General features: G+C 37.4%; 3 protein-coding genes across 4 annotated transcripts; 2 read left to right on the top strand and 1 right to left on the bottom strand.

Annotated features, from left to right (window-relative positions):
- The first annotated feature begins 492 nt into the window (after positions 1-492).
- LOC132599163 (guanine nucleotide-binding protein subunit beta) lies at positions 493-5,544 on the top strand. Of its 2 annotated transcripts, XM_060312409.1 has the most exons (6): positions 493-820; positions 903-997; positions 3,311-3,735; positions 3,860-4,220; positions 4,489-4,602; positions 5,181-5,544. In XM_060312409.1, exons 1-6 carry the CDS (start codon positions 715-717, stop codon positions 5,214-5,216), a joined length of 1,137 nt encoding a protein of 378 aa, XP_060168392.1. In that variant the 5' UTR covers positions 493-714; the 3' UTR covers positions 5,217-5,544. The 2 variants fall into 2 exon arrangements, with proteins under 2 accessions (XP_060168392.1, XP_060168393.1); XM_060312410.1 differs by lacking the exons at positions 493-820; positions 903-997 and adding an exon at positions 2,366-2,669.
- A 1,432-nt stretch (positions 5,545-6,976) lies between these two features.
- Positions 6,977-8,189, top strand: LOC132599162 (transcription termination factor MTEF1, chloroplastic). Its single transcript, XM_060312408.1, has one exon. It carries the CDS (start codon positions 7,350-7,352, stop codon positions 8,178-8,180), a length of 831 nt encoding a protein of 276 aa, XP_060168391.1. The 5' UTR covers positions 6,977-7,349; the 3' UTR covers positions 8,181-8,189.
- A 202-nt stretch (positions 8,190-8,391) lies between these two features.
- On the bottom strand, positions 8,392-19,869 carry LOC132599161 (coatomer subunit gamma). Its single transcript, XM_060312407.1, has 18 exons — positions 19,608-19,869; positions 18,463-18,560; positions 18,271-18,321; positions 14,876-14,989; positions 14,585-14,785; positions 14,390-14,491; positions 13,618-13,725; positions 13,260-13,490; positions 12,662-12,912; positions 12,378-12,549; positions 12,096-12,251; positions 11,964-12,014; positions 10,793-10,933; positions 10,518-10,715; positions 10,291-10,422; positions 10,035-10,208; positions 9,079-9,318; positions 8,392-8,910 (listed from the first exon to the last, which is right to left on the bottom strand). Exons 1-18 carry the CDS (start codon positions 19,651-19,653, stop codon positions 8,716-8,718), a joined length of 2,661 nt encoding a protein of 886 aa, XP_060168390.1. The 5' UTR covers positions 19,654-19,869; the 3' UTR covers positions 8,392-8,715.
- Between the last annotated feature and the right edge of the window lie 1,682 nt (positions 19,870-21,551).

The raw sequence follows: 21,551 nt of genomic DNA, 5'->3' as shown, positions 1-21,551 counted from the left end.
CAATTCGCAGTAATGCCTTTATTTTGGGGTGGGCTTTAATTTTTGGCCATCAAAATGAAAGTATTTAACTTTTTCCCTTCACCTAAAATCTCAGGGAAAATTATGCCTTAGCAAACTCTCCCTTAATGTAGAGTTTTGAGGGCAAAATTATGTTTTAAGACAGAATTTCACAGGCAAAATTATGTCTTAAGACAGAATTTCACAGGCAAAATTCTATCTTGCGAAATTAAATTCTACCTGATAATATTTTTTTAAATTTTTGATTGAGCGACGGTTTAAACCCGAAACCTTAAGGTCGTTTAGCAGGAGGGATAGAATGAGATTGGATTATTAATCTCATGGAATTGAAATTATCCCATGTTTGGTTGGTATCCTCCTTTATTATCCCACTCAATCCCATCTATATGGGATAAAAGATGAGATTAGTTATTCCATTTAATCCCACCCAATCTCATCTATACGAGATAACTTATCCCTGCTGCCAAACGACCTAAGAGTTTTAGGCGAAGGGTTTTACCCAACGTGGACCCGGCGGCTACCAGTCAAACTACAATCTGTAAAAACACTTCACCACGCCCTCACACCACCACCAACATCCGTGACTCGCCACCAACTCCTCTCCTTTTTCTCTTCACAAAAAAAAAAAAAAAAAACCCTAAATTCAACCAAACATTTGTTTCGAAACGTTAAATTATGTTTAAATTTCCTTAAATAATGTCAGTTCCAGAGCTGAAAGAGCGGCACATGGCCGCTACACAGACTGTAAATGATCTCCGTGAAAAACTTAAGCAAAAACGTCTCCAATTACTCGACACTGATGGTTATTTCTTGCTCCTTGTTTCTTAATTTAACGTTGTTTGAGTAATTATTTAGAGATCTGATTGATTTTTTTTTTTGGGCAGTTTCTGATTATGCAAAGTCTCAAGGTAAAACTCCGGTTACCTTTGGCCCAACAGATCTGGTTTGTTGTAGGATCCTTCAAGGACACACTGGAAAGGTACATACTTTCTACATTTTCTCAATTTTAGGTTAAAATGTCCCAATTTATATACATATACACTATTTTCATTTGGGACATATTAAATGTTTGATTAATTAATTATTAAAACTCAAATTCATTGAATTATACGAATTCTAATTTTTGATGTGATTTTTTGTATATGAAACTAACTTCTCAATTATTATTTCCAGTGTCTTATAAATGTACTACGATACATAAGCTAGGTTAACATCTTGAGTCGTCTACTTTCAAATATTGTCTACAGTTAACATCCGTTATACTTTGGGAACAAATATACCCCTGCCGTTACTATCCTTATCACATACCCAGCTATCAAATCGTACGTGGCCTGACATTTGAGTGAGGTGGACGCCACCTGGCATGCCAACCTAACCCTATTTTATCCCCTCCGTCAATAGCTTCTCTTTCCCTTACACACCTTCCTATAATAGATAACGTTATGGTATCACAACATGTTATTTTAGATATAACAGAAATGCAAAGACGCCGTATATAATGCGTTCTTATCTCGGAAATGCTTTGACAGGAAGGTAATTACCAGACAAAGCACACTGATAAGGACAAACTTTTCAACCTTCCATCTACTCAAAGTGAATTATGCGAATACGTACCAAATGAATGCAGATTTCTATAACATTGCACGGTATATTACCTAAATCTGCTGATAGATGATTTGTTTAGTAACTTTATAGCAGCAACATATTGGATTTGGTCCAATGTACCCATGTAACTGACTTAATGCATAGTGGAAACAAGATTAATTTATTAATCCATGATTTGAGCCCAAATAGAACTTAAAACCCTGATTACACCAAGTTTTCAAATGAATTCACATAATGCAGCAGCTATATACGTAAAGGGGCTTATCTATGCTGAAAATTAACTCCCAAACTAGATGGGTAGACCATATGAAAATCAACCTCTTTTTTTTTTTTTTTTTTGATAAAGTAATCAAATGTCATTAGCAAAGCATCAAGAAGATGCAAGGTTACAGGTGGGCAAAAAGAAGCTGCTTCAAACAAAACAGGAAGCAAACTTAGACTAAAAACCTGTAAAACAGCCAAAAGGTATCCTGCCTATTGTACTCAGCTAAAGACAGGGAGGGAACTAACCAAATCCAAAAAAGTATCCACACTGTTTACAGGGGTAAGAAAATGCCAACTAAATAAGCACTCTAAACATCTAGCCTTGAGAGTGCTAATAGGAGTTGAGATTCCATCAAAGCATCTGCTATTTCTCTTCTTCCAGAGACACCAAAAAATAACTGTATGGATCATTCTCCAGATTCTTTTGATGGTTTTTCCAACTCTCCGCAGTGACCAGCTTGCATAGGCAAATTTCATGGATAAGGGCATTACCCAGTGAAGCCCAGTTAAGGAGTAGAACAAATGCCAAAGGTCAGCTGCTGCAGGGCAGTGTAAAAATAGATGGTTTACTGTTTCATTGTCCTGCCCACACATGAAACATCTATTGATAAGAATTATTCCTTTCTTCTTGAGATTGTCTGTGTTAGGCAGGATTCTCTGAGAGCAGTCCAAGTGAAGCAGGAGACTTTGAGAGGCTGGCTAGTTCTCCAGACATGTTTCCAAGGCCATTCCTCAAGAATGCCATTTTGAGAGCTCCAGTAATTGTCACTTTCCTTCACAGTGTAAATCCCATCCTTTGCTTTGCCCCAAAGAATTATGTCTGTATCTTCATCCACCATATGCCTGCCCTCCAATGTTGCTAGAAGATTTGATTTCCCAATCTTGCAAGGTTCTTCTGAAAATTGGAAGCATCATACTCGTGAACTAACACAACTAAATAACACAATGTACCAGTACTCATGAATGAAGTGAGAATATTTTATTAATCAGACTTGCTCCGACGTTTTGCTTCTTTATGTGGGTATAACTTCCTTATACATAGTTAATGTATCTGAATGGTGTGTTGATGGAGAAGCAAAGCAAGTAAATAAGGAAATGTCATACTCGTTGTGAACTAAACTATATAACCGTTAATTACCAGTATCATTAATGGAGAATACTTTACATGATCATACTTTACTCCTGACTTTTATTTCTTTACGTGCGTATAATATTCTCTAAAAACTTTGTTGATGTATCTGAATGATGTATTGATGGAGAGGCCAATGCAAAGGAAACATCATATACATATTATGTCATATGACCTTAAAAAACATCATAATCCATGGCAACTTAGTTGTGTATGTTGGATATCATAATGTGATAGGGGTATTACTTGGCAATTGTTAAGTAGTATGACCAACTCTTAAAAAATATTTTGCAGGTATATTCACTGGACTGGACTCCTGAAAAAAATCGTATAGTCAGTGCATCCCAAGATGGTAGATTAATAGTGTGGAATGCTCTCACAAGCCAGAAAACCCATGCAATTAAGCTTCCATGCGCTTGGGTCATGACCTGCGCCTTCTCTCCTAGTGGACAGTCTGTTGCTTGCGGTGGCCTTGACAGTGCCTGCTCTATCTTCAACTTAAATTCACCGATTGATAAGGATGGGAACCATCCAGTAGCAAGAATGCTTAGTGGGCATAAGGGGTATGTGTCTTCATGTCAGTATGTCCCAGATGAGGATACTCACCTAATAACTAGTTCCGGTGATCAAACATGTGTTCTTTGGGATATTACTACTGGCCTAAGAACTTCTGTATTTGGAGGTGAATTTCAATCTGGACACACCGCAGATGTACTAAGGTAGGTTGGTGATCAATGGGCTATGCAATTATACCCTCTCTCAGTCCTTGAACTTTAAAGTATGTTAAACGTACTTTCTGCATATATATTGGGAAGCAATCTTATTCCTTTTCCATTTATACAGTGTCTCAATTAGTTCATCCTACAACAAACTGTTTGTGTCTGGGTCCTGTGACACAACTGCTCGACTGTGGGACACCCGAGTTGCTAGTCGAGCTCAACGAACATTTCATGGTCACGAGGGAGATGTTAATACTGTAAAGTTCTTCCCTGATGGTAATAGATTTGGAACTGGTTCAGATGATGGAACCTGCAGATTATTTGACATTAGGACTGGACACCAGCTGCAAGTATACTACCAGCCACACGGTGACGGTGATATTATCCCTCATGTGACTTCCATGGCATTTTCTATCTCAGGCCGTCTTCTCTTCGTTGGGTACTCTAATGGTGATTGTTACGTGTGGGACACCCTACTAGCAAAGGTACAAGAAAGTCACATCTTGCTTTTAACTCATTTCTCCAAAATATTGTTCTATAAATATTTCAAGACAATTCTTGTCCAAGTATACTCATAAACTCTTCTTTTTTAACCCTTTTAATAGGTAACATTCAAATTTATTACTACCATTTTACTTTTCAGATTGCATTTTCATTTCTTGTAGTTTGATTGTTTGTGCATGTTTTATGATGTCTTTGTTTTTTTTATCTGACATCAGCCTTATTTCTTGCCTTAACACTTTGAATCAATAGGTGGTCCTAAACTTGGGATCAGTTCAAAACTCTCATGAAGGGCGAATAAGTTGTTTGGGACTGTCAGCTGATGGAAGCGCCTTATGTACAGGAAGTTGGGATACAAACCTGAAGGTAAGCTCAAGTGGTTTTCTTTTTCTAATGAACAAGAAACTACATTATAGTTTTCAAGCATCAAACAAAATTCTAACGAAATGAGGAAATCTAATATATTAGAACCATTGAATTACAGAGTTATGTGCATGTGGGAAGAACTTATATTAATAATAAATGGAACTCCTCTCCATTTCCCCAAGTTCTGTTCTTACTTGGATGAGACATATGTCATATTTTAAAATTAGTGATTGAGATTTGATTAATTAAACAAAGTCTCCCGTCCAAGTAAGAACTTGGGGAAATGGATAAATAGAAAAGAGCCAAATGCATAAATAATTACCCTGTTCTCAGTGAGAACTATTTCAGTACCTTGAAATTTTGGGGCCTCGGGTTTGCCCTTTGGAGCAGCCTTCATGACGGTTAGCCTTGAATATCAAATAATTACCTGAAAGAAAAGATTTACAATCAAGTGATGCTCAACCGTTATCTCTTTTGTTTTCCCCGCAATAGATTCCTTTGACTGCATTACAGTTCAGTTTCCCATGTATTCTACTGTTCAAATTAAAAACAAGATCAAAATTATGTTTCTTTGGCAGATTTGGGCTTTTGGAGGGCACAGAAGTGTGATATGAGTGATGAAACACCTCATTCTGTTATTTATTAACCATCCCTCTTCATTCTCATTTTCTTTCATGGCTAGCCTTTGTTTCGCGTTTAGTTTGGCATCTTCATAACCTGTAAATCTCTTGTAATCCAGTTAATATTTCAGTCAGATATACGAAACGTGTTCCTACTTGTGATCATATGAATCTGACATGTATTACTGGACCAGCACCAGTTGTAGAGGATAACCTGTTTGTTTGTCAAAATTGTCCAAGCTGATGAGATACTGAAATGCTCAGTTGACAGAACAGCCAATGCATAAACTTTTGCTTTTGGGGTTTAGCCTCAATGTTTCCATTTTCTCCCTCCAGCTTCAATGTTTCCATTAAATTTCTTTTTCTCTTTTTTTTGTGAAAAATGCTCATTGTTATTGTCAGGCTTTCTATCAAAGTGTACGGAATTTGTAAAAATTATATAAAAATTACTGAAAATGTGTTTTGAGTTGTATAAAAATTAAAGAAAAAGTGTAAGTTTCTGAAGATGATGAATATTAATCTTATTAAGTCAACTCAATAAAGCTAAGGGAGACAAAATAATTAGCTCAAAATTGGCAAGTGAGAACTTATCTTGTAGTATATATTTTAGCCGATAAATAAGGGTGTGGCAAAACGCTTGGAATTATTTCCTGAGAAAATGTTGTGGTTTTGCCCATGTAAGTGTCATTTAGCTTGCAGATATTTTTCTATGTATGAATTGGTTAGCAGGGTCATTTATTCCCTTTGACTCCATGAAGCTTGGTGTTGCAATAAAGCAGAATTTTGAAACTTAGCATGAATTTTGGTTCAAAGTTATTGCTATTGGAGATACTATTGAACCCACTTAATCTTTCAAGTTGTTTGAGCTAAGATCATCTTAAGAAGACAGTCTAGCCGTTTCTTGATAAAAAGTACAACCATTGAAGATTCAAGAAAAGCTTAAACTGCAAGTTACACAACTAATTCTGATGACATAATCAAACTAATATTTTCACCAACATGTTGAATGTGGAACTTATGCATCTATCACTTGCATTGAGCAGATGAATACGTCTGCTCTTCTCGCCTTAGTCAAAGGAATTTAGTCTACATTCATTCGGTAAATTTGATTTTCAATCATGAAGCCCTATTTAAAGTAGGCCAATCGCAACTTTTAACTCATTTAACTTTCCTTGAAACAAAAATTTCTTTCTGAGATTGTCAAAACCGTAAATCCATCGAATACCCCAATAGTAGCAACTCAATTAAACGCATATTCCTGGAGCAGTGGAGTTTCATCTATGCATATAGAGATTAAAATTATAATTTACATGTAGAAATCACAAGAGAGGAAAAAATCCTTTTTCTTACTTTTTTAGTTTAAAAATGAATGTGCACTCTCTTTCCGGCAAGCAAAGAGATTTCAACAACGATAAAGCAATGACAAATATAAATGACAGCGCTTATCGAGTGAGTATGCAATCCTCTCACATGAATACATATCAGTTTAAAACGTTTTTTGTATGGCTTGCCATCAATGACGCAATAAATACTAAAGTAACGCCATATCCTTTTAGATTACATGAATAGCGATCTACCCAGTAATTCTAATAGATGTTTGGTGGTGGAAGCAGAAAAAGAGCAACAATCAGTTGGACTGTGGGAGGGAGTCCCTTATCATGCATCCGATTTAGCATAACAAAATTATTCATTTAATAAAAGTTCTTTTTTTTATTTTTTTAGGTGGGGGAAGATATTTTTCTAATTCAACTTTTAACTTGCGGACTTGAAGAGAATATTGAGGGGTTCGAATCGGACACCTTACCTAAGGAAGGTAGGAAGCTCACTAAGAAGAATGCGAGTAGAACACGCAAAATTCACTTCTCGAGGATTAGAGGGTTCTCCTATTTACAGTAGTAAAAAAAAAAAAAAAAAAAACATATTGACCAATATATTAAAAGGCATTATTTCACCATTTCTTAAAATAAGAAAAACTGTTAAGTACTACTCGTATTGTGGACAATTTGGGAAGGAAGAAGCATAATATTGTCATAACTAACGATGACATATAAATATGTGGAGCCACATGACAAATACACAACGTAGATAAATGTGGCTAAAGAGAACCAAGACAAGAGGAAAGAAGCTATGTTTCTTTGCTCTTCTATCCCAACAACAAAAATCTGCTTCTTTATCTCTGCCACAAATATCCCTTTTTCTTCATCTCCAAACCCAAATTTCCAACTTAGGTTTCATACTTCTCACCGTGAAAATCTACGTTATCTAAAATCCCTTGGCATTATCAAGCCTGGTACCAAAACCTATAAAATAACCTCATCCTCAGAATCTCTTTCCCAAATTTTATCCACTGTGAACTTTCTCAATTCTCAAGGCTTCTCCGAGGCTGATATATCAAGAATTGCTCTTGTTTGTGACCATGTATTTTCTCCTGAATTTAATGTTGAACCTGTATTTGATTTCTTCAAGTTTGATTTAGCTGCAACCCCAGACGAAACTCGAGGTTTAATTATCCGATGCCCTCAAATTCTTGAATCCAATGTCCCCTTCTGTTTGAGACCAACACTGCTTTATCTTAAAGAATTAGACATTGGAAATTTGAACTTGCCAACTACCTTAAATGCTCATCTATTGAATACCCGAGTGGATAAATTGCAAGAAAAAGTTAGATTTTTGCAGGGAATTGGGTTTTCTTATGAAGAATCAGCCAAGTTTTGTGCTAGATTTCCTGCTATATTTGGTTACAGTATTGAAGACAACTTGTGGCCAAAGTATGAGTATTTGGTTGAGGAGATGAAGAGGGATCTTGAGGAACTGAAACTGTTTCCTCAGTACTTTGCTTTCAGCCTTAGAAACAGGATTGTTCCTAGACATTTGCATCTCAAGGAAAGAAATGTTATAATTCCCTTGAAAAGAATGTTACTATGGAGTGATCAAAGATTTTATGCTAAATGGAAATGACTTTATTTATTTCTGCTTCACGATTTCTATGCAGCATCACATCTCTATTTTCTTTTTCCAGTGACGCATTTGTCTAGTGGTGAAAGATAAATTTCATGTGCATATATTTTGCCAGGTCCTGCCTAATAAAATGCATCATCTTTAAAGTGATCGGTACTCTCATTTAGTGATTTATTCACTTTGTGATCCTGACCCCTACCTTGCACTTCCATAATCACACAAAGAGTGAACTATCTTGATCGCAAAATTTAGAATGAATACAACAATCATGGTGCCAACTTTCTAAGGACCAAGTACATCAGGTAACACTTTAACAATATTAAGCAAAATATACGGGCTAGAACTATCAACTACTTCGAACACAAAAAAGGAACCAGTAAATCAATTTTATGTTTGAATTCCCCAGCCGACTGACTCGTTGAAGAGTGTCTCGCAGTTCTGAACTGATCAAATTTACTTTGTAAGAAAAAAGAAAAAAAAGAGAAAAATAACTTCACTTTCCATTAAGATACTGATCTTCAGCCATCTAACAAAACTAGCCACTTGCAACAATTTCATGAATTGCATCACTGACAGATATATCTTCGGACCTAACAGCCAGTTTCATTGCAACCTCCTTTGGCCCACCGAGTCCAAATGACAACCGAACTAGAACCTTTACATTGCCAATGTAAAGACCAGATAATAAACATGTGTGTGATCTTGAGTTGCTTGGGACTACCTCAGTGCCCTGGAAAAACATTATAGAACAGTTTGAGGTTCCACAGATAGAGAAATGCGCATAGTTGCTCAAAAAATGTTTGACCACAAATGAATGAGGTAATCTGTAAAGTATGCCCTTGCTTTAAATGAGTTCTAACAGTGTTTGAGTTGATTAAAACATGAATGAAAGACAAACCTCGCAAGGTTGCATGCCAAGAAGGGTGATGACTGCATTTACAGCTTCAGTCAGGCTTTCCATTGGTCCAAGACCATATTCATCTATCTTTTCACAATCATCTCCCAAACTCTCCCAGGCATTCCTAAAGTTGGACACTCCTACTTTTAGCATATAATCTGCTGAAACAACCTCAAGATCTTCTAGCTGGTATTCGTCTTCGACACCATCGTCTTCAGCATCACCAGTAGATGGATCAACCTAGTGAATCACCAACGAATAGCACAGCATATCATCACATTGCATTAGGAAAGATATTGTAGAAACACATTTGGCAAGTTAAAAAAGAGCTACATTTCAGAACAGAACTGTTGAATACTAATGGAAAGAAAAGAATCAGAAGTTTCTTTTCTTTTTTTTTTCTTTTTTTCCCCTCCTTTTGGAGGTTGGGCTAGGAAGGATTGTTAAGAAGTCATTCACTTTGTTTAGTTTTGTTGGTTCTGAAGTTTAATACTGTAGTTGAATAGTAACACAACTTTCTTTTGAAACTGGTGACTAAGTAACACAACTTTTTTCTGATGCAGCTATATTTTGTACAGGCTAAGCCAAAAGATGGTTGTCGCGATGCAGCTATATTTTGTACAGGCTAAGCTAAAAGATGGTTGTCGCGATGCAGCTATTATTAAGGAAAGGAGATGACTTAGCCAAGATGCTCCACAGAGTTCACATGGCTGGTATAGTTGTTAACGAGTGATCACAGCTCAAAAATCCATATCCGGACTAAAATACCAGATATAAGATTGATTATTCATAGACAATATAGAGAAGAGTTCTCAATACGTACAAGTTACATGACTACCAGAAAAGCTAAACAACCAGACAGAAAAAAGGAAAGAAAGCTAAACATGGTCATCTCTCAAGTCATAGACAGAGACTCCATCCAGATCTGTTCACAAAATAATTCAGGAGAAGTATACCTCTTTAACGATGAATCTTAACGTGTTTGAGAATTTCCCAACAGCAGGGACTCCTTCCGGTCTCTCAAAAGCCACAAATGTCTGCCCTGGGGTATCGTATGGAAGGGACTTGAGAGGTTTGGATGCTACTTCAGAAAACTCCTCGGCTTCAGAAGCATCTACTATAACACTGACCTGCAGCAGGCAAATAACACTTCAAAATGATGATCATCTCAAATTAAAATGCAAGAAGCTCCTCCAAAGAAAAGTTCAATACATTTTCCAGCAATTGCTCAGGAATAGTGTTGGTGCAGTTGTACTGGAACACGATATGACTGTCGAAAATGTGCTTGACAACATTAACTGCATATTCTGTTTCAGCTTCTGTAAGCTCCACTGGCGCAGATGACTGATAATACATGGGGGAAAAAATGATTAGCTCAAACAAGTACAAAAGAAATCACCATACAAGATATAAATAATTATGAATATGAATCAACAAACCTTGAAAAGCTTCCCATAACTGGAAAATTCTGGAATAGAGGACAGTAATCTTTCATATGCATCAACAGTGGAAGTGGGGGCCACAGGTGGAGCAGCCAAACCGGTTGGCTTTTTACCAGGTGCTTTCTTCTCTGCCAAGGGTTGAGATTTGACTTCCTTAGGTACAGAATGAATATCAAATGGCTCCTCCGATGGCTCCTGCCACCATTATAGCAAAAAAATGAGATAAGAAATGCAACGAGAACTAAAGATCACAATATAGAGAAGCCACATACATAGTTCTTCAAACTGGTTTCCAGATTGGTCAGAGGGACACCGAGTGAACCAAAAAGGAATTCCTTCACCTCTTCATCAGTTTCAACAACTGCACCATCACCACCAAGGGTATTCAAGTAAAGTGTTGCACGGTCACGAACCTGCCAAAAGATTGCAACACTTGTAAGCTAACTGAAAAAAGATTATGAGGGTGTTTAAATTGGTTTATTTTAAGTGCTTACTGGATAAATTGGCTTATTTTAAGTGCTTACTGGCTTTTAAGCTCTTTTCTATTTTTTGTGGTGTTTGGGAAAGATAAAAAGTGCTTATAAGCACTTAGTTTTAGGCCAAAAAAGTATAAAAATAAGCCAAAAGTTGGGTATTCCCAACTTATTGGTTCTGTAGCTTATAAGCTACTTTTAAAAAGCCAATCCAAACACCCTTATAACACAAGTAGAAACACAAATTGCAATTGTTGAAGCCTGTAGAAGAGCTAACTGCAAAAAAATTATAACACAAATAAAAACACATATCCAATCATTGAAGGCAATAGAGAACTATTTGATTCATTTACCAGACCCCAGAGCTACAAGATAGAAAATGAAGACGAAGCTGATGGAAGTTTTAACATTTCATTCATGACAAAACATTGTGTTTCTTATGAGCAAGGAGATGCAGATAATCAGATACGTATTTCATTTCAGATGATTTCTCACATATGTAGGTTGCTAAAAACAAGTCCATGCGATACAAATGAAATGCAAGTTGCTTGCTGCAAATGAATGGAAAACATAGTTAAACTGTAAAAAACAAGGAAAACTTCCTTTCTAGTTTACATATGAATGACGAAAAGATATGGGGGAGGGTTAGAAGACAGGCTGAAGGCTCAACCATTTTTGGTTGGTAAAGGGAATTCTTATGAGTAAATGCCAAAGTGGTCTGCAATCCCAACACCATGAATGAACATCGGGAATTATGGAATCTTTGGTTCGTTCTCTTCCTTCCTTTTATTGGATTGGAAACAATAATACGTTAGGAAAGCACGTGATTCCTCATATATATATATGGGCATAAATTAAGCAAATTAAAGAATGGTTCTCCTGATAAACACGAAATGGAAAAGGATAAAGTAATCATTAAAAAAGCAATAAAGCATAAAAATAACCAGAGGCATGAAATCTAAGGACTAACCTCATCATCACTGTCAAACAGACAACGCTTCAACAGCACAAATATACGAGGCTGCAGCATATTAAAGAACCAATTTTAAAGTCGAGATGCAGCATTCAGTAATGACACAAACTGAAACCAGAACAATTCTACCTTCAATGAATCAACCAAGGCACCAAACTTCGCTAAGGTGCTCACCGCACTCGCCCGAACTGTTGCATTTTCAAGTATCACCCGATTATATATGTATCGTATGTACTTACTGGGGTCAGAGGTCTTAGGTCCTTCATTTCCAAGAAAGTGTAGTATCTATGGATAGATCGAGGTGAGAAATAAATCAGTACAACACCTCATAAACCAAATGAAACAAAAGATGCAATGAAATAACATAGATAGAAAAGAAAACCATGATTAGCAAGAACAGAGGAAATTAACCTGAGTAGAAAGATATGTAAATTCACAGTCCTCAATGAATTCACACAGGTGGAGCAAGCCACCTTCTTTAGCATCTGGGATATCTCTAATCAGGATCACAATTGAATCAACAATGGCCTTCTTGTACTCAAATCCACCTTCTTCCCTCAAAATATTGCTCAAGAAATTCATCCTATTGTTATTAAAAAACATAAAATATCCATGTCAAGTGCTTGTAAAGAAGTAACAAAAAAATTGGCATGTACTGATATCCAGGTTTCTAACAGAAGTCCATGATTACTCACAAAGATCTGTACTTAAGGGGGAACTTCAAACACAATGATCTAATGGCTTCCACCACCACTATCTTAAACTCATCAGCAATGTCAGACATGAAGTTAGTGATCTGCTTCATTAGACGATCAACACTTGATTCATTCCCGGTCTTGAGTAGAGTTGTGATGGCCAGAGTTGCAATACTCCTGTTTTGATCAGAAATCAGGCTCTCCATATCAATGTTGCAATTCGTCACAGCCATAGGATGTGTCATTGCCACCTACACACGGTTCAAAAATTAATACTTGTGCTGCCTTCAGCAGAAAGCAGTTGGTACTATAATAGATTAAGCTCTTCTACTGTTTTTCTGAATAAATTAAGCTTTTTCAGTTACAAAGTTTAAGAAGGTTAATATTTTAACCAATCAGTACTATTTTTTAGTGGCATAAAAATCAACAAAGTTCTAATATTTGTTTACAAAAACAGAGATAGGAGTATCCGGATGTGGCAGCATTGGTTAATGTGCATCATTCAACTAAACAACTAAATAATTATTCATGAATCGCAGTTACCAAATTAACCAATCATAATAAACTAGTAGACAAATGAAATACTAAAATGAATCACCTTATTCAAAGTGCGGACAGCAGCAAACCTAAGAACTGGCTTAGAAGAGCTTAAAAAGAGCTGTAGAACAGTAATAGCAGGAGTTAATTCTCGAGTAGTCACACCATTAAGCTCTGTGATTGCCCTAGCTGCTTCAAAAATAACCATTTCCGCTTTGTGACGAAGGCAACTCTCTAAATAGTCATAGAATGGCCGATCTCCTGTTTGACTAATGCCAGATTCTCTTATAACCTGAACATATATTAATCCAATTCACCATAAAAAATCCAAAATTAGGATTTCTTTCCAGTAGGCAAAAGCCCAGTCAAATAATTACGTTAACACTAAAACTGGAGGGGAAGGGGGGGAAACAGGGCACCTGACTAGTATAGCGAATCAAAAGGCATTGAGCTAGAGGCGAGCGGACACTCCCTTTTGTCAAACTGGTAACTAGCTTGCTAACAGCCAAACGGTCATTTTGCCGAATCTGCAAATGCAGGAAAAAAATCATATCAGGTACATGAACCTTGCACATGTCAAGACAGGGAACATAACCTGTCATATGATCCATTACCACTTTATCTCCAAAACATTGTAAGAACCAACCAAAAAGAAACTAAATGAAAGAAAAATACTGCTGAGATTTTAAAAAATAGTAGAATATAAAAAAACACAACACTTAAGCGGTGGTAGGAAACCAGAGATCAAAAGCATGTTAAAACCTGACCATTGAACGAAAGGGAATCCACCAAACATTTTAAGATTTAGAAACATACGGATATATCAGGACTGGTACTGTTTCAATACTTCAAATTTTCTAATGACCACAAAATCTATCTGGGGCCAACCCTTAGGATTAATGCCTTCGAAACTCGGGGGATAATGGGTCCACTCCTCTACCATTTTCCACTTGGATACCAAGCCTCTACCCTTTTCCACTTAGATACCAAGCTTAGTTTGCATGGCACAAGGCTCGAATCTGTAACCTAAGTCAACATGTCCCTCAACCTTTGCCACTTGAACTAACCCTTGGGGTCTCCAATACTTTAATTATGAGGACTTACTCGATATGATTGTGTCAACAAGGAAAATTTTATGATATAGATAAAAGTCCAACGAAAAATTGGTTAACAATAAAGCACATATCATACCTGGTGCAGTAGGGCCAGTGCATGGAACTGAACAAGAGCTGCCCTTGATTGCACAGCTTCCTGGACCTCATTGCTCCATCTTTTCACAATTTCTGGATTTGTCTGTTTAAAAAAAAAAATATACATAGGCCAAGGAGAGTTAGGAAGATACAACCAAACGAGCAAAAAATGAAAAAGGGTTCTTTGAAACCTTACCTGAAGCAAATGGATTCCACTCACAAGGGCAGCACTTGCAACAACAGGATTTTTGTCAACAATGGCTTGTTTCAAGTATCTCTCTATTTGGGTGAGAAGTGTCCCATCCGTGATTCGACAAAGGACCCGAATAGCATTTGCCCGATACATATCAGTTCTGCTATTCATGTCCTTCATAAGAGAGCTCGTAACAATGATAACCTTTAGAAGGCAAAGAGCCCACATGTTATTTTCATTCATAGAAGAAGTGGAACCTTACACGAACAAAGAAGAAATCAGTCCATATCTAACCTCGTCTGCGGAAGGAGAAAGCTCTTTAATTATCAGATACACCATTCTCCTGAGACCAATATCCTTTGACTGAAAGAGTTTTGTGACAGAAAAGAAGACTCCTGTAGCCTCAACCTACAAATTAAAACAACTTAAGTGGAAGTTCTCATAGAAAAATAGAGGGAGAGAGAGAGAACGCCATCAAAGTGACGTAAGGAGATCTGCTGGAGCAACTGCTTTCGGGGATTTCCCATGAAGGAATCGTAATCTCGCTACTTCCCGTATCTGTCCTAAGCGGGGAGAAGGATTAAAAGCTCTCAATTATAGAAAAGACAGGAATATTTAATTTTTCTTCAGTTTGTAAATTAAAAATGGCAATAAAGAGAACTTCTGAAAGATCCATATTATGGACGTGCAGAGATATGTACACGGGTTAAAACAAGAATTTACATCACAACCAAATGGCTCCAGTTATATTAAAAGAGGGCAGTCCGGTGCACTAAGCTACCGTTATGCGCAGGGTCCAAGGAAGAGCCGGACCACAAGGGTTTTATATGCAGCCTTACCCTACATTTTGCAGGGGGTTCATTCCACGGGTTGAACCCGTGACCTCCTAGTCACATGGCAGCGCCTTTACCAATTACGCCTAGGCTCCCCTTCAAATGGCTCCATTTCTATTAAAAAAGAAACATTGTACAGCAGAGAAATGGTTAATTTGGGCACCAAGACAAAGTAAAGGAAGTGGAAACACGTCAAGGGAGGGAAACTATCTTTAATTTGTTGCATGCGCGGTTGTTGAATGTTATTTTTAGGACGGCGGAGATGCCTGAAGAGTGGAGATGGAGCACCATGATCCCGTTGTATAAAAACAAGGGGGATATTCAGAACTGCAACAACTATAGGGGTATCAAGCTGTTGAGCCATACGATGAAAGTTTGGGAGAGAGAGGTGGAAGCGAGGATGAGGAAGTTAGTTTCTATTTCGGAGAACCAGTTCGGATTCATGCCGGGGCGTTCGACTACAGAAGCCATTCACCTGGTGAGAAGGTTGGTGGAGCAGTATAGGGATAAGAAGACTGACTTGCACATGGTGTTTGTCGACCTTGAGAAGGCTTACGACAAAGTCCCAAGAGAGGTGCTGTGGAGATGTCTGGAAGCTAGAGGTGTTCCTGTAGCATACATTAGAGCGATTAAGGACATGTATGATGGAGTCAAAACCCGGGTGAGGACGGTTGGAGGTGACTCGGAACACTTTCCAGTCACGTTGGGCCTGCACTAGGGGTCCGCGCTTAGCCCGTTTCTGTTTGCTGTGGCAATGGACGTTCTGACAAGCCACATTCAAGGAGAGGTACTGTGGTGCATGTTGTTTGCAAATGACATTGTGCTTATTGACGAGTCGCGGAGCGGTGTTAACGCGAGACTGGAGGTTTGGCGACAGACTCTGGAGTCGAAGGGTTTCAAGTTGAGCAGGACTAAGACAGAGTACTTAGAGTGCAAGTTCGGTAATGGGAGTCAAGTAAAGGACGAGGACGTGCAGCTGGATACTCAGGTCATCCCAAAGAAAGAAAGTTTCAAGTACCTGGGGTTGATCATCCAAGGGACTGGCGAGATTGACGACGATGTCACACATCGTATTGGAGCGGGATGGATGAAATGGAAGCTCGCATCAGGGGTGTTGTGTGATAAGAAAGTGTCGCCTATTCTAAAGGGAAAGTTCTACAAAGTGGTGGTTAGACCGGTTATGTTGTATGGGACGGAATGCTGGCCAGTTAAGAAAGTGCATGTCCAGAAGATGAAGGTAGCTGAGATGCGGATGCTGAGATGAATGTGCGAGCATATCATGAGAGATAGGATTCGGAATTAAGTGATTCGGGATAAGGTGGGTGTGGCTCCTGTGGTGGATAAGATGCGAGAAGGGAGGTTGAGATGGTTCGGCCACGTGCAGAGGAGATGCGCTAATGCGCCAGTGAGGAGTTATGAGAGGATGGAAGTGGTGGGCCTGAAGAGAGGGAGGGGTAGGCCAAAGAAGGCCTGGGGAGTGGTGATTCGGCAGGACATGGTGTTACTCCAGCTTACCGAGGACATGACCGGTGATAGGAGGGGGTGGAGGTCGAGTATCAGGGTAGAGGGCTAGTGGGGGGCCGCGAGGTTTCCTTTCTCGCATTAGGAGTATTTTTATCCTGCTTCTATGTGTTGGTCTTGTCTATCTTTGTTATTTTATCATGACTTCATTGCTCTTGTTATTTCTCATTTTCACATGATTTTGATTTGCTTTCCGTATCTGACTCTTTTCCCTTGTTTTCCTTGTTTTCTTTTGAGCCGAGGGTCTTTCGGAAACAGCCTCCCTACCTTCCAAGGTGGGGGTAAGGTCTGCGTACACTTTACCCTCCCCAGACCTCACGTTGTGGGATCCAACTGGGTATGTTATTGTTGTTGTATTGGTTAGCTGTTTGACTAGGTCTCCAATCCAATTTGGCTAATAGACTTTAGTTTAAACATGTATGCAATTTCCCCGTTTGACTAGCCAAACATATAGATTCAAAAATTCTAACTGTTGGACAGTGTCTAGAGAAGCGCATTCCATAATGTGAACATAGATCACGACCACAACAGACTAGTGTTTGAATAGCAGCATTGAGATACTTCCGAGATCATTAATCATCAAAAATTATCATTAATGTGAAAAAATCTATCATACTAACACACTATATGTAATGCATTACTGAAAAATATCCTTCACTCCAAGAAAACATGCAATAGCAGGTGATATTATCCTCTTTCTTTTTTTATTTTTCGATAAGGTAAATCACATATGATATGACCTACAGATTACAGCAATAATCAGCTAATTCCAATTCTGTGTATGGCCACAAAAATCCAGATAAAAAAGTTGTTCTGTCATCTGTGAGATACAAAGTGAAGTAGCATTCATGAAAAATTATGCCCTTCATTGTGCAAAAACAATGGACTGTGCATGTCAAGGAGTTATATATTATCCATAACTTCCAAACCCCCATGCTGCAAAGGAAGATTCAGAACCTTTTACTTTTTCTCATAATATATAGATGCTTTACTCTGATAGCTAATTACACATCTCTCAATTTCTTCCATTTTCCTTTTACCTATTTAAATGGCGGTTTGGGACATTTAAAGGCCAGCTCGGTGTACGGAGCATTCCGCATTCATGCAGGATCTTTTTTTTTTTTTTTTGTGTGTGTGTGTGTGGGGGGGGGGGGGGGGGGTAAGGTAAGATATTCATGCAGGATCTGTTGTGATGGGAAGCCTACCCTAGCACAAGCATCAGTGTGATTCCATGGTTTGGACATTTAATCTGTAATATTTCGTTGTCCAGTTATGCTGGAAGAAAAAAAAAAGAATAGATGTTTTACTGCCAAAACTAATAGCTCTAGAGCTAACCTTTGCAAATGTCTCGCCCTGATTCAGAAGATACAAAAGCTTTGTGATGACCTGAAACACAGAAAAAGCACCCAAATATCGATGAACAAATTAGTCCAACCAATTTAACATGCCACCAAAACAGAATGGGTGTTAATTTACTTTCGCACAGCAAAAAAAAATTCTTAAAAAAAAAGGACCAAAACAACATACCTGTGAGCATCTCCTTGCATCCAATTGAGGATCATTGAAAACCCTAGCTTCCTGAAGAACAGCGCCCTTCTCAATCCCCATAAACGGGGAATAGTCCACTGTATTGTCATATAAATCCAACATGAATATGCCATTTCACCACTAATACGCATATTCAATCCTACGTTAACTTAAAAAGTTAAATACACTGAATTATGTATTGCCAAAGAAATCCAACATGAAAATGCCATTTCACCCACTAAAACGCGTATTCAATCCTACTTCAAATAGATCTGAGAATAAAATGATTATTCTACAGTGTACAAACTACACCGTAAAAGTCTGAGAAAATTAACTTCCCCGGCATCATTCCAGTACACACCTATCACACTATTTTTAAGAACTAAAAAAAATTAAATATGCCGAATAGAGATTTATTACTGAATTATGCAGCATTGATAAGAAGTTATCAGAAGGAAATCAAAAAAAAAAAAAAAAACTCATTATCGTCCAGATTCACTTGACTACATAAAAAACTAACGAAGAATCAACACTGCAATGCAGATCTATACGCAGCATCAATCGACAATCTCGGGCGAAAGCAATAATACAATCAATTAAATGCAAAACCACCGACAAATTAACATGAGAAATGAAACAAAAAGCTTGTGCTACAATCTACGTTAACAGAGTGAAAATGACATTTCACCGCTAAAATGCATATTCAATCCTACTTTACATAGATCTAAGCAGAAAATGATTATTCTCCAGTATAAAACTACACCGTAATAACCTGAGCAACCCCGACATCATTCCGGTACACACCTATTAGGAGTCTTACAAAATTAAATATTCCAAATAGCAATTTAAGACTGAATTACGAATTGCAGCATAGAAAAGTAGTAATCAGAAGGAAATAAAAAACAGCTAGTAACAAAAGCTGATTCACAAATATTCCACTGAAATCAGACTTATTATCGTCCAGATTCACTTAAACACATAAACAACTAACGAAGAATGATAAACCACAATGTAGATCTATACGCAGCATCAATCAAATGAAAAAAAAAACGACAAATTAACAAGAGGAATCAAACAAAAAGCTTGTGCTACAATCTACGTTAACACAATAAAAACACCAATTCAATTAAGAAAATAAATCGTACTTTCGTCATCGCGATCGTCGTCCTTCTTCACTAGAGGTTGAGCCATTTCTGAAAGTACAACACAGATCTGTAAGGATTCAGGTAAAATAAAGAGAAACCTAGTGGATCAGAATGTAATCGGAAAAAAGCTGAGATCCGATTTGTGAATAACAGAAAGAATTAGTTTGTAGAGTATTTATATGGGCGAAGCAGCGATGTTGAATTACAGATCTCTCGATCTCCCTTAACGTACAAGTTCAGTGAAGAGGGTTATAAGGGTGAAATATAACCCGATCCGGTTTAACCGATCACTATTTTATTTTACTGTTAAAGAAAACGGAGGTCAGTAACTAATGGGTTGTGTCCACGTTATATCGTGAAATAAATCTCTCCATTTCTAAAAATTACATTCCACCTATATACACTTTTTGTATTTTGACAAATCCTTATATTATTGTAATCTTACACAAGTAGAATATCATTATTTCTATTTTTCAAAATCGAAACATTTAATAGGTGTTTGGACATAAATTGATTAATATTTAAAAAACAATAGAGTTGAAGTTGAAGTTGAAAAATAGTATTTGAAAGTCGAATTATGTATGGACATGTATTTCACTTGGAAACAAAAATTAAAGTTTTGTGAGTAACTTTTTCAAATTTGAATACTTGTCTTCAAAAACTAATTTACAAATCATTATAAATATAGCTAAATATTATGTTGAAAAGTTTTTACTAGAAAAAAAAAAAACAATGGCCGAACGGGGCCATCGGACCCTTAGGGCCCGTTTGGACATGATTTGGAATCATTGATTTGAACATAAGTTTATTTGAAGTTGAAATTTTATTTGGACTTGTAATTTGAATTTCTTAAGTTGTATCTTTTCACATAAACATAAAACCTCACACTTTGTGAAAATTATCAACATTTTCTCAACTCTTATACAATCTTACCAAATGAGCAAATTATAGTTCATAAACAAGATACCAAAAAATCCTAAGGCGCCGCATTAATAAATCGCGCATCATAAACTTTCAAATACTTGTAATCTTACAAAGTTTCACTGGTCTAATAAATTTTGCAACTAGCTATTCTTTAATCTAATCCTCTGACATGTATGGACAATCTCTTCATGTCGAGCATAGGTTTTTTTACAAAATTTAAAATGACGGGTCTTGTCTGTATGCAAAGTCAATTTATCCATCACCAAGGAAAATAGGAACGAGCTAAGAGTCGATCGCTGGTGCAACCCCATCCTGACTAGGAACTGCTCCGAGTCTCCTCCCACTGTCCTCACCCATGGTCTTAACTCCATTGTACATGTTCTTAATAGGCTCCAAGTATTTCCATAGAACCTCACTTGAACTTTGTCGTAAGCTTTCTCTAGGTCAATGAATGTAAGTCTCTCTTCCTCTTGTTCCGCCAGTCTCCTCACAAGGTGGATGACTTCTGTAGTTGACCGCCCCAGCATTTAGAAATAGACACACCCCCTGTTCACCTCATCTTCACCACTCTCTCCTACACTTTCATAGTGTTGCTAAACAGCTTGATACCTTCATGGTTGTTATAATTTTAAGCATCGCCTTTGCTCTGGTACAATAGAATAATCATACTCCACCTTCACTATTCAAGCATCTTTGTTATCTTAAAAATGACATTCAACAATCCAATCAGCCACTCCAGACTTGCCGTGTCTATGCTTTTCTAAAACTCCACCCAAATCTCGTATGGCCCGGTCACTCTTCCTCTGCTCATCTTACGAATGCCACAATTAATCTCTTCAAACTTTATACACTTACAATACCCAAAATTTTGTCATCTCTCATAGTGTTCCAACTTTCACGAAGTAATAGGTAAAGCATTAGAATTACGAATAGTTCATTTTGGTCTTTTTTCTTCTAAGCTTTAACTCTTTATATTTGTAAATAATATCTTGTTGACATTTGAAATTGGGAATATCTTAA

The sequence above is a fragment of the Lycium barbarum genome, chromosome 6 (assembly GCF_019175385.1).
Source record: "Lycium barbarum isolate Lr01 chromosome 6, ASM1917538v2, whole genome shotgun sequence".
NCBI classification, from domain to species: domain Eukaryota; kingdom Viridiplantae; phylum Streptophyta; class Magnoliopsida; order Solanales; family Solanaceae; genus Lycium; species Lycium barbarum.
This window is presented reverse-complemented; position numbering and strand designations above follow the sequence as displayed.